Source organism: Camelus dromedarius, chromosome 3 (genome assembly GCF_036321535.1).
Source record: "Camelus dromedarius isolate mCamDro1 chromosome 3, mCamDro1.pat, whole genome shotgun sequence".
Taxonomy (NCBI): domain Eukaryota; kingdom Metazoa; phylum Chordata; class Mammalia; order Artiodactyla; family Camelidae; genus Camelus; species Camelus dromedarius.
In genome coordinates this window covers 65,730,922-65,742,948 of record NC_087438.1, presented here as the reverse complement: position 1 = coordinate 65,742,948, position 12,027 = coordinate 65,730,922, and the positions used below count along the sequence as shown (strand labels likewise).

General features: G+C 39.4%; 2 protein-coding genes across 6 annotated transcripts in view; one reads left to right on the top strand and one right to left on the bottom strand.

Annotated features, from left to right (window-relative positions):
- The window catches only part of ERAP1 (endoplasmic reticulum aminopeptidase 1), a 33,671-nt gene that overhangs the window by 15,544 nt on the left and 6,100 nt on the right, over positions 1-12,027 (top strand). For all 5 annotated transcript variants that reach the window (XM_010993968.3, XM_031448643.2, XM_031448624.2 and 2 more), the window contains 9 exons: positions 1,022-1,153; positions 4,208-4,339; positions 4,486-4,557; positions 5,830-5,984; positions 7,420-7,499; positions 8,007-8,190; positions 9,534-9,690; positions 10,369-10,553; positions 11,442-11,603. In XM_010993968.3, coding sequence (XP_010992270.2) covers positions 1,022-1,153; positions 4,208-4,339; positions 4,486-4,557; positions 5,830-5,984; positions 7,420-7,499; positions 8,007-8,190; positions 9,534-9,690; positions 10,369-10,553; positions 11,442-11,603 — 1,259 coding nt within the window. The remainder of the gene's footprint in view (positions 1-1,021; positions 1,154-4,207; positions 4,340-4,485; positions 4,558-5,829; positions 5,985-7,419; positions 7,500-8,006; positions 8,191-9,533; positions 9,691-10,368; positions 10,554-11,441; positions 11,604-12,027) is intronic.
- CAST (calpastatin) overlaps positions 4,969-12,027 on the bottom strand; it is a 119,352-nt gene continuing 112,293 nt past the window's right edge. Inside the window, exon 32 of the mRNA XM_064482572.1 lies at positions 4,969-4,991. The gene's annotated coding sequence lies outside the window, so the exon portion shown is untranslated. The remainder of the gene's footprint in view (positions 4,992-12,027) is intronic.

Here is a 12,027-nt window from a genome sequence, read left to right as displayed (position 1 = left end):
CCCTGGGAGTTTAAATATGAATCAGGTTCCCAAAATGCTTGTGAACTTTAAAGATACATCACAAAGGCTTATTTCCAAACTCCATTGCTTATTTCCAAGTCTATGATTGTTATGAAGTCAGTATTAAATTTTGTCCTCCCTTAGTATCAAAGAAATAGAAATAATGACAGCCTGTCTGTTCCATCTCACATCCCCAACTGGCAGGGTGCTGACTGGAGAAGTATTAGGTACAGATTGCTATTATTTCAATAGGATCCTACTTGCCAGTTCAGATGAGTTATGTTTAAGATAACTGCACATCTGATTGTATAAGAACTGAGGCTTATGGATCACAAACTTAATGCTTTGGAACCTCTATATGTTTATTTTAAAAATCATTTAACTTGTGAAAAATCACATGCAGTAAAATTAAAAAGAAACTTTACATGCAAAAAATCCTTTATCTTATTAAAATATCCATTTGTACATACTCATTTCCCATTTTTGTCTTCCTGTGCACATAATTTATATGTAGTTATAATGTATATATAATTATTACACTGCAATGGATCATAAATATTTTTATGTTTATACATGTTCTTAATAAAAATGATTATGCATATTATTCTTTGGGGTAATATGCCCTAATCAGATCATTGCAGGGATTTGTTATTATTTTTTTTCTTTCACTACGTGGTTTTAAAGCTAAATTTCTTTGAAATCACTATATATTTTTAGTTTCTTGTTTTGGCACTGTTCGGCTGTAGGCATAATGGTTTTGTTGTTAATAGGAAATTTTCTTTATTCTAAGGTGATAAGTATTTAAGAAAAAAATTTTAAGTATTGATCTAAAATTATTGTTTCTTGGCTGTTCTTTATAAGAGAGTAATTCTATTTTATTTTGTAAACTATTAATACAAGATAGGTGGGGCCAGAAATTTGAAATATAAACCTATTACCACAAGTCGTACCTTCTTCATTTTGTATTTTTCATCTAAATGTAAATCTTGGTGATGCTGGGTTTTTTTTTATGTCTCAATAGGAGGATTATTTCCTTGGTAAGTGTTTTGATGTGATGGAGGTAGATGCATTAAATTCCTCACACCCTGTGTCCACACCTGTGGAGAATCCTGCTCAGATTCGGGAGATGTTTGATGACGTTTCATATGAAAAGGTAAAAATGGATTGTAAGGGTACAGTTTGGACACTAAAGTTAAATAGTGCAGTGGAGAGGTTATAGACAGCGTTGTGGGGGTCTTTTTCTCTATAAGGAGCAACCCAGATTGAATGCCATCTCCTGACCCATGCTGGCCAGAGTTAATTGTTTTAGACCTCACCTGAAGTTCGGCTTAAAATCCCAAAGATGACATTGTGGTCAGTTCTTCATTTACTGTCAGAAGTTGAAAATTTGTGGTCTACAGAGATTTTTTTTATCATTCAATAAATAGGTATTAATTGAGCATCAACTTTTGTACCAGGCAGAAATTTCTGCCCTTATGTACCTTAGCTTTTGGTGTCTTCAGAAATGGTTTGTACTGTTGAACTGCACAGTACTGTCCTGTCCAATGTGTTTAATAAAAGAATTGGGACTTGTTGCCAATATTTAATAATTGGGAGATTTTATATGCAAATCCAGATTTCTAGCTTCTCTTGGAGGAAAAAAGGATTGTGGTCATACAGAGCTTATATTTCCCCAGGCAGTGTAGACTAGAGCTAAGTCATGGCTCTTTTATGAGATCAGGGTCCTGTTTTTTGACTGTCCCTTCCATTCCCAGTTGTTTCTGTTGTCTTCACCAAGGCAGAGAATGTGTCATTTATCATTAGGCTTGGCTGTTGTTTTATGTGTAGCAAACAGAAGTATTTCTTCTTTGGATGTTTCCGTCAATAGTGCTGGGGAGTTTAAAAACAGACATAAAACAGACATATACACAGACACATAGGTCAATGGAACAGAACAGAGCTCAGAAATAAACCCACACATATATGGTTAATTGATGACAAAGCAATCAATAATGTACAATGGGGAACAGTCTATTAAATAAATGGGCATTTAGTTTTCTCAACAGCACACACAAAAGAATGAAACTACCACTGTCTTACATCACTCACAAAACTAACTCAAAATGGCTTAAAAACTTAAAGGTGAGATTGGAGACTGTAAAATTCCTAGAAGTAAAACATAGGGAAAAAGGTCCTTGGCAATGATTTTTTGTAGTTGACACCAGAAACAGAAGAATGTAGATAGACAACAAAAGCGAAAATTAGCCAGTGGAACTACATCAAACTAAAAAATTTCTGCACAACAAAAGAAACAGTAAAATGAAAAGGTAACTTACTGAAAGGGAGAACTTATTTGCAAATCATATATCTGACAAGGCACAATATATAAAGAGTTCATACAACTCAATTACCAAAGGGAAAAGAAACCCCACCAATCTGATTTTAAAAACGAGCAGAAGAACTGAATAGGAACTTTTCTGAAAACATACCAGTGGCCAACAGTTGTATGGTAAGGTGCTTAATTAACATCATTAATCATTGGAGAAATGTAAATAAAAATATGAGACATCACCTCACACCTGTTAGAGTGGCTATCATCAAAAGACAAATAGCAAGTGTTGGCAAGGATGTGGAGCAAAGGGAACCCTCATGCACTGTGTTGGGAATGTAAATTGGTGCAGCTACTATGGAAAAATATTTTTTAAAAAAACAGAGCTCTGTGACCCTACCATTCCCTAGAGCCAGAGCCAGAGACAGACTACCTCTACCTTGAAGGAACCTAAGGAATTCTCCCAGAAAAAGAGATTTTGAGTTTTATCTTTAAAGTTGAATTGGGACTTTTCAGGAATGAAAGAAAATAGGAAGGACTTTCTAGCAAGAGGGAATCATGATTTCTTAGGAAAAGATGACTTAAAAGAGGGTGGTATATTGAGAAAGAAGGAGGGAGGAAGGGGGAAGTGAGAAAGTCCTTGGTGGTTAGAAAGTTGTATAAAAAGTGCAGGGGATTTGAAAAGAGACATGCACCTCAGTGTTTATAGAAGCACTATTTACAATAGCTAAGACATGTAAACAACCTAAACGTCCATGGACAGATGACTGGATAAAGACATTGTGGTATATTTATACAATGGAATACTACTCAGCCATAAAAAAGAATAAAATAATACCATTTGCAGCAACATGGATGTAACTGGAGATTGCCATTCTAAGTGAAGTAAGTCAGAAAGAGAAACAAATACACCATATGGTATCACTTACATGTGAAATTTTAAAAAATGACAACTTATTTACAAAACAGAAACAGAATCACAGACATAAAAAAACAAACTTATGGTTACCAAGGGGAAAGGGAGTGTGGAGGGATAAATTGGGAGTTTGAGATTTGCAGATACTAACTACTATATATAAAATGGATAAACAATAAGCTTATGCTGTATAGCATAGGAAACTATATTCAATATCTTATAGTAACCTATAATCAAAAAGAATAGGAAAATGAATATATGAATGTATATGTATGACTGAACTGTTATGCTGTACACCAGAAATTGACTCAGCATTGTAAACTGACTATGCTTCAGTAAAACAAAAAGTGCAGGGGAAAATGAAGGACATATAAGGACGTTTTTCTTACCCTTGGACTACTTCCCTCATTTGTGTCACCTGTCCACTGGAGGCATTTGAGTTTGTGGCCCATGACCTACAAGAATGGGAGTGGAGGGCAGAAGATCTCTCACCCCGGGTGCAGAGTATCTAGTTCTCCTGCTCCCTTTCTCATTGCTCCTCTTGCCCTCCTGGTCCTTGTGCTCAAGGCGGCCTGGGCTCCACCCTTCCTCACGTGGTGGTTCTCACCTCCGCTTCCACCCCGCCCCACTCTTGCCCCAGCGTGGCAGTGGGAAAGCCACATGGCAGTTTGGGGTCCAGTGTTGAGTCTACCATTGTCCACTCACCTGTGAGTAATGGAAGCTGGCAGATGTTGAACTTGCCCCGTGGGGAGGCTTGGTTACTGATAGAAAGTAACAGTCCCAGTGGACCAAAGGCCTCAACAATCATGGTCCAGCTCCTGCCTGGACAGGCCCAGGCTTAGCCCACTTTCTCTAATGGTTCCACATGTTGCCAGACATTAAAAATGTTACTGTGGTTGCATTTTAAAGAGTTACTCCAAAATAGTGTGACAGTAGATTAGATGGCGACCAAACCAGAGCTAACACTTCTATTGTCTTTTCAGGGTGCTTGTATTCTGAATATGCTCAGGGATTATCTTAGTGCTGATGCATTTAAAAGTGGTATTGTAAAGTATCTGCAGAAGTATAGCTATAAAAACACAAAAAACGAGGACCTGTGGAATAGCATGGCGACTGTGAGTATGTTTCTGTGTATTTCTTCGTTTGGGATGGACGGGCTTATTATCTTACTTTGTTTTTGTTCTGAGCGCGTGAATTCCTCTGAGAAGAATCACGAGCATTTTCTACAGAATTAAGTGATGTGTTTATTTTTGGTTTTTAGATTTGCCCTACAGATGGTACACAAAGGATGGATGGCTTTTGTTCTAGAGGTGAACATTCATCTTCATCTGCAGTAAGTTTTCACATCTGTCCGTGTTACCCCCGAGCACATTCTTTTACTCCATTTTCTCTGAAGGACAGCTCTCCACCAAAGGGTCTGAGGTCCCTGATTTTATCGTCCTCCCTCTAGATAAGACTGCATTTAAACCATACCAGACTGACAGCCTTCTACAATTTTTCTTAAAAACTATCTGCCCAAGGGAGTTGAGTAACCTCTTCGGTAACACATCTCACTGATACTCATTTCTTCAGCTTGACTCTCTGTAAAGCAGTGGATTTATGGCATGTTTCTCTGGTAGACTAGGACTCTGTCCATCACGCTGTGTCGATCATTTCCATAGCTCTTCCTTTGTTGAGCACTTGCTGTGTGTCAGGCACGTATGAAGCACTGATGTGTGTTCTCTGCTCTACTCTTCACATTAAGCCTGTCAACGGGTACTGTTATCCCTGTTTTTACAGATGGGAATATGAAATCCATAAGCACGTGATTAGTGAGTTGTAGAGCGGGGATTTGAATTGAGATCTAACTCATGCCTTTAACTGCTAAGCTATAAAGAATTCATAGCAGCTGAATCACAAAACAGTCTATTTATCTAGACTTATGGAGTATTTTCACAGGCAGCTGAGGGTGATTCTGGAGATGCAGCAGAATTTTATCCAACGTATTTTTATTTTCTTGGGTTTTTTTTCACTTTTAGAGATGACTTTAGTCAGTAGTTTCTAGATGTGCCTTCTGGAGTATTTTATCCTTTAATTAGCTTTTAAATATTACTTATTTTGACGGAGGTACTGGGGATTGACCCCAGGACCTTCTGCATTCTAAGCATGCACACTACCACTGAGCAATGCCCCTGCTGCGGAAGTGTAGGCTCTTGATGGAGCATGTTTTCCTCACCTTACATGTCTGAAAGCCAGCATCATTATGTAGGTGTTGAACACCTGGCCACTTTCCGTCCCTTCTCTACCTTCATTCATTCACGTGCCTGCTTTGTACCTGGTGCCAAGCCCGAGGTCTGCCCAGGAGAACCAGGTGTGGTACCTGTTCTCAAGACATACACATGTACAGGAGGAGAGTGAAAAGTAAACAATTGATGCTCTAATGGATGTGCCAGTTGCTGGAGTCAGCGGGGGAAGGGAGCAGGGCAGGGGCTGGGAGCACAGCAAGGGACGAGGAAGAACTGTGGAGGAGGTGGTCAACCAGTAGCAGCTCTGCGCGTGCAAGCTTGGTTCTCTCTTAAAGTTGGGTGCAGGTGAGTCACGCACCTGCCTTTTTCTTATAAACCAGCACTGGCGACAGGAGGGCCTTGATGTGAAAACCATGATGAACACCTGGACACTGCAGAAGGGCTTTCCCCTGATAACCATCGCAGTGAGAGGGAGGAACGTCCACATGAAGCAGGAGCACTACGTGAAGGGACTGGATGATGCCCCGGAAACTGGGTAACCTTCACAGAGAGAAACTCGTTTCGTTGTCTATGTAACATCTGCCTTGTAGGATGAAACCTTGTTTTGGAAATAGTGCCCTTACCTTTATTGCTAAAATATTTTAACCAAATCTGTGTGTCCTATGAAGCTGACTTATATTCCACTATCTTCCCAAAAGGGTGAAGGTGATATGATGATCTTAGCATTCACGTGGTTTGTAATTAGATATGATGGTAATTTCCAGTTAATGGCTTGACATCAGCTGCCATTAGTAACTGCCACTAAATTACATTAGTGCCTGATTTTCAGGTTGGAGCTAAGGTGATTTCTGGGAATTACCAGAAACTCAGTTCTATCCTTTGGAAGTCTGAGTTAGATCCTGCCTGTTTGTCAGCTTAGCGCTATAGAGGACATTCCTGGAAATGAAACACTGCAACTTGTTTGCCCTCGGATGGACAGTATTTAAATTTTTTTATTTTGAAATAATTTCAGACTTCTGGAGAAATTAAAAGAGTGCAGAGAATTCCCATATATTCTTTACCCAGATATATGAGTTCACTCTTTACCATATTTGCTTTATCCCACTCTGTATAACCGAAAATATCAAACAGTTCTGAAAAATACACTCTATCTATGTCTATTTCTCTCTATGTATATATATGTGTGTGTGTATAAAACTGTTTGAGGTTAAGTTGGAGACATGATTCCTCTTAACTCTGAAATACTTCAGTGTGGTATTTCCTAAAAAAATAAGAACATTCATTTACATAAGCACAGTACCTTTATCAAAATAATGAAATGAGCTTGATATAATACTATCAGCAAATCTATAAACCTTTTCAACTTTCCCTAATGGTCCTAATATTTCTTAGCAAAAGAAAAAAGTCTGGTTCAGGATTTCCTATAGGATCACATTGTATTACATGTTACATACATATCTTTAGTTCTTTTTTTCAGAAACAGTCCCTAAGTCTTTGTTTCTTTGGCATCGTTGAAGAGCACAGGCTAGTTATTTTATAGACTGTCCTTTAATTTGGGTTTTCTGCTGTTTCTTCATGATCAGGTTCAGCTTATGCTTCCTTGGCAGGAATTCCACAGAAGGGGTGTTGTGTTCTGAGGAGACAGGCTCTGCGGATTTGTGCCATTACTAGTGGTCACATTGTCAAAGTTAGGCCCCCTGAGACCCATCGGGCAATCACTGCTAAGGCTGTCAGGGCTCACTGGAGCCCAGGGTCTTACCTCTATTCAAGGAGTCCTAGAAGAATGAGCAGTGCCAGAGCTGGCAACTCCTAGAAAGCTGGAAAACAGGCTGGGGATGTTTTGAGCTCCTGAGTATAGCAGATTTGGTACCATCCTTCCTTAAACTAGCCAGTGCCCAGCACATGGTAGGTGATTTAATAACTGCTTGTTGAGTTGAATCAGTGAATGAACAATCTGTCCTCTCTTCTAGGTACCTGTGGCATGTTCCATTGACATTCATTACCAGCAAATCAGACTCAGTCCAAAGATTTTTGCTGAAGACAAAAACAGGTAATTTATTTTGGAAATAACTAGCTTGTTTCAAGAAGGAACTATAGAAATGTGTAGGATTTAGATAATAAGTTTCTTTTGCTATTTATCTTAGATAAAAGGTTTGAAAATACTGTCTGGTTGCAAAAAAGAAGGCCAGCATCTTGCCAGATAGAGATTAAGGCGGTTGAGTCATGTAATGCTAAGGAGGAGTGGTGCTTGTGAAAACCCCCCTTCCTTTGTTAGCGTTGCTGGGTTATATCATATGTATGGCTTGAACCATGGCTGCATTCTTCTCGTGGATTTATAAATCTCACAAAATTGGTGTCTCAAACTAGTATTGGCTCTTGTCTGTTTGGATGCTGTTGCCTAGTTTCTGAGAGGAATGCGTTCAACAGGAAACTCATTTCAGTATTTAAATTGTTCAGTGTTAAACTTGCCTTTCGTTTCCTCGTCCAGTCTCTGATCAGAAAACATTAGACCAGTCGAGAGAGAGAATGGAGCTATGATTTATTTTCTTTGCTCTAGATGTGCTCATCCTTCCAGAAGAGGTGGAATGGATCAAATTTAATGTGGGAATGAATGGCTATTACATCGTGCATTATGAGGATGATGGATGGGATTCTCTGACTGGCCTTTTAAAAGGAACACACACGGCAATCAGCAGTAACGATCGGGCCAGTCTCATTAACAATGCATTTCAGCTTGTCAGGTAATACAGGCTCTCACAGCCTTGGTTTATTTCTGAAAGCTGCTGTTACCATTCAAATCCTTGATTTCTCAAGATGAAAATGATCGATTGCTAGTAAGTTGAAGGGTGTTTTCTCCTAACAGCTCAAAATTGCTTTTAGCCTTTTGCATAACCTCTTGTCTGTGTCTGCTGAATAAGGTAAAAGAAGGAACCTGTATTGTAATCTTTTTCATTAACAGCTTAGATCAGACTGAGGCGGAAGTGTAGAACAATAGGAGACCAGCATCCTGGAGAAGCCCCTTGCCTGGTCCCTAATGCCTAGTCCTGCAGCTTTTTCTGGCCCTGCTGTAACAGATCAGATTCCTCCCCTGCTGGGCCTCTAACAGCCCGGAAGCCTTCTTAGAAGACCAAGTAGCCCATGCCGAAGTTTTTGGCGTTACATTACATTTGGTAAATGAGGGATAGCCCCTGCTCCACCCCCACCCCACCCAAAGTCGATACCTGAACTTCACAGCATCTTTATGGAATACAGCTCATAGAATGTGGCCTAACCAGATGACCTGTGAGTGTCACTCCTTTTTGCCCCATAACATGTGTTTTCAGGAAATGTCCCCCAAGCCTAAAACTCAAACTTCTTCAATATTTACAGAACTGAAGTCTAAGGGGAATAACCCAGGTCAGAGGGAACACATAATTCTCATGCTCCATGTCCCTCTACTCGAAAGGTTGAGTTCTTCCTTTTCTGGGACTCTCGAGGTTACAGAAAGCCATGGGGGATAAAGATAGGGGTTGCTTACCTAGCCGTTCCTGCCTGCCTAAATACATTCCCTTGCATAGCCTATTACTGCTTAAATTTTAGGGGGCTTTGTGTTTACTTACATGAGCATATACCCTACCTCCAAGGCTTTTAATACGAACCCTGTATAGTGAGTGAAGAGTTTATGTCTACATTCAGTTTCTTTTTGAAATGGAGACGAGGATGTGTTGACTCCTGGGACTCATACTTTGGACTAAGAGGCGGTCCCTGATGAGTCGTCCTGAAGGCTCTTTGATCAAATTCCCCATCTTACTCTAGAAGTTCAGCACACAGTGCGATGTTTCACAGAGGGACAGATGCTGACATACTTCCATCTCGTCTTAGCCACGAGTTAACCCTAGCTCTGTTGTTTGAGAAAGTTCCTTCACCATGTAAACACACTGGATGTTCTGTTGTCTGTGACAGGAAAGATAGTAATCTCAAGGTCATTATTTATAAGAGAGTGTTTATATCTGATTGAATATTTTGCTAGGAGATTGTTAAAATATCTTTTGAAACAAATAGTTGATTTCCTTTTAAACTGTTAACCCTGGCATCTCTTGACTAGCATTGGAAAGGTATCAATTGAAAAAGCCTTGGATTTAACCCTGTACTTGAAACGTGAAACTGAAATTATGCCGGTGTTCCAAGGTATGAATGAGCTGATACCTATGTATAAGTTAATGGAGAAGAGAGATATGGATGAAGTGGAAACGCAATTCAAGGTAAATGCCTGAAATAAATTGAATGGTTAGATAACTGGTTTGCTTTTGTGTGGGTGCAGAGAAGAGTTCTTACCACTGTGTATATTATATACTTATGTCTTGATATATATTAAAGAAAAGTAAATCAAAATTACCTCAGTATTTGGGTTGACGAGCAAACACTTTGGTTTTACTTTGGCACTGAAACTAGGCATGGCACCGTTAGGTTCTGTACTTAATTTTCATGGATTTGTTACTCCCTTCCTTTGGCTAATCCTTAATTTCATTTTAGTTCTGTATTGTGATGGTGGCTATTAAGATTTTCTGGGACTCGGGTACTTGAGGAAGAGGCACAGAATTATTCTGGCAAAATGTCATGAATTCTTGTTACATAATTTGCTCTCCAAATTAAGTCACATCAACTGTCTCTTTTAGTTTGTTTTAAAAAGTGGCAGTTCATCCTGATTTTGAGTAGATAAGGATGTATTTATAAAAAAGATGGCTAGGCACATTCTGAAATCGTTCATCATTCTTGCATTGGGCCTCTTTCATAATGAGGTAAACAGAACTGCCAGGTTTTGAAAATAAGAGTTGGATTAAGCTTTACAAAGAATCCCCATTACCTGGGGTGTAAACCACATCATGTAAACCACAAGATGACCCGAGACCGTACTGGTGACACGTGTGGCTTTCCTGCAGGCCTTTCTCATCAGGCTACTGAGGGACCTCATTGATAAGCAGACGTGGACGGACGAGGGCTCCGTCTCAGAGCGACTGCTGCGGAGTCAGCTGCTCCTCCTGGCCTGCCTGCGCAAGTATCAGCCCTGCGTGCAGAGGGCAGAAGCCTATTTCAAAGAATGGAAGGAAGCCAATGGAAACTTGAGGTCTGTTTTTACCGAACAACCAGACTGTTATGTAAAGGGTATCTTTTCTGTTTTCCATCATCAGTGCATGGGGAGAAAAAACAGGTATAGACAAGTCCCTCCCACTGCCTCTTCTGGGAAAATATATATAGTTTTAAAGATTTATCTATTTTTCTTTCAATTTTCTGTTTTAAGAAATGCTAGAAAGGAATTTCTTTGCACAAAAGTCAAATAACCAGACGGTTAGGATGGGATTATAATAATAGCTGTTTTATAGCCAAGGAGACAAAACCGTATCAGAACTGAGACAGCTGTACTGGACAGGAACAGAGGCAGGGCCTCTCGAGTCCCTGACGGGGAGGGAGGGGAGTTGGGGAAGCTATTTGGTAGTTGCTAACACTATCTAAGCCAAGTAGGATCTTCCTGTGTCTGGAAATTGATTCTTGATAACTTAAGTCCTTTTGGGGCTTAAATCCCATGCAGAAAATATTAACTAACAATTGTATATGCTTCCATTTAAAGAAGTACTATAAACAGTGGTCCTGTTGGATTCCTGACTTTTATTCATGGACTGCATCTTGAGTCTAGTTTGAATTTTTTCTTTCGGCTTTAAAAGGGACCACCTATTGAGTCACCCGACATCATTCAAGTACGTTAGATACGTAGGTATTTATAGAAGTGGCATTTCACATTATATTTTTGGGAAGGCTACTTAAAATCTCTTTTCAGTTACTTTCTCTTGCCTCTTTCATAAAATGTAACTGAAGGAAAGAGGTTTTTTCTGTTTATATTTCCAAGCATGCTTCTCTGATCATGGGCCCAGTTTATCATTTCATAATTGGCCACTGTTGTGCATCCAGACACATTTCCTTCATCTCAGACTCTCACCTGGGGTGTTCTTTTCCACAGCCTGCCCAATGATGTGACCTTGGCCGTGTTTGCTGTGGGGGCCCAGAACCCTGAAGGATGGGACTTTCTTTATAGTAAATATCAGTCATCATTGTCCAGTACCGAGAAAAACCAAATTGAATTTGCTCTCTGTATTAGTCAAAATAAAGAAAAGCTTCAGTGGTGAGTAATTCATTCATGTTCATGTAGCTAAGAGGAATTAAATGAGATCAGATCCTTCTGGCATTTATTTTTGGTCTTGGCCAGGAACTGCCTTTTTTTTTTGCTAGGAACATTTATGCAAGAGGACACACATTTAACGAGTATGGTAAATAACTAGGGAGCAGCGAGTGTTAGGAAAAATATTTAAAGGAGTATATATTTGTGTATCTTTGAAATAACACATTTAGAAATACACAGGAGAGATACCTGTCTTAGCTACTCTTCTGAGCAAATGAGAGGATATGGGAATGGGTGTTGTAAACATTGTATTAATGTTAGTTTTTCTTATTATGTAGTTATAGTGAGCTTCTGAGGGCTCTGATACCTAATTATCTTTTTGGTCTTCATTATTGGCAGGTTGGCTTTTTCCTTTCACGTATTATTT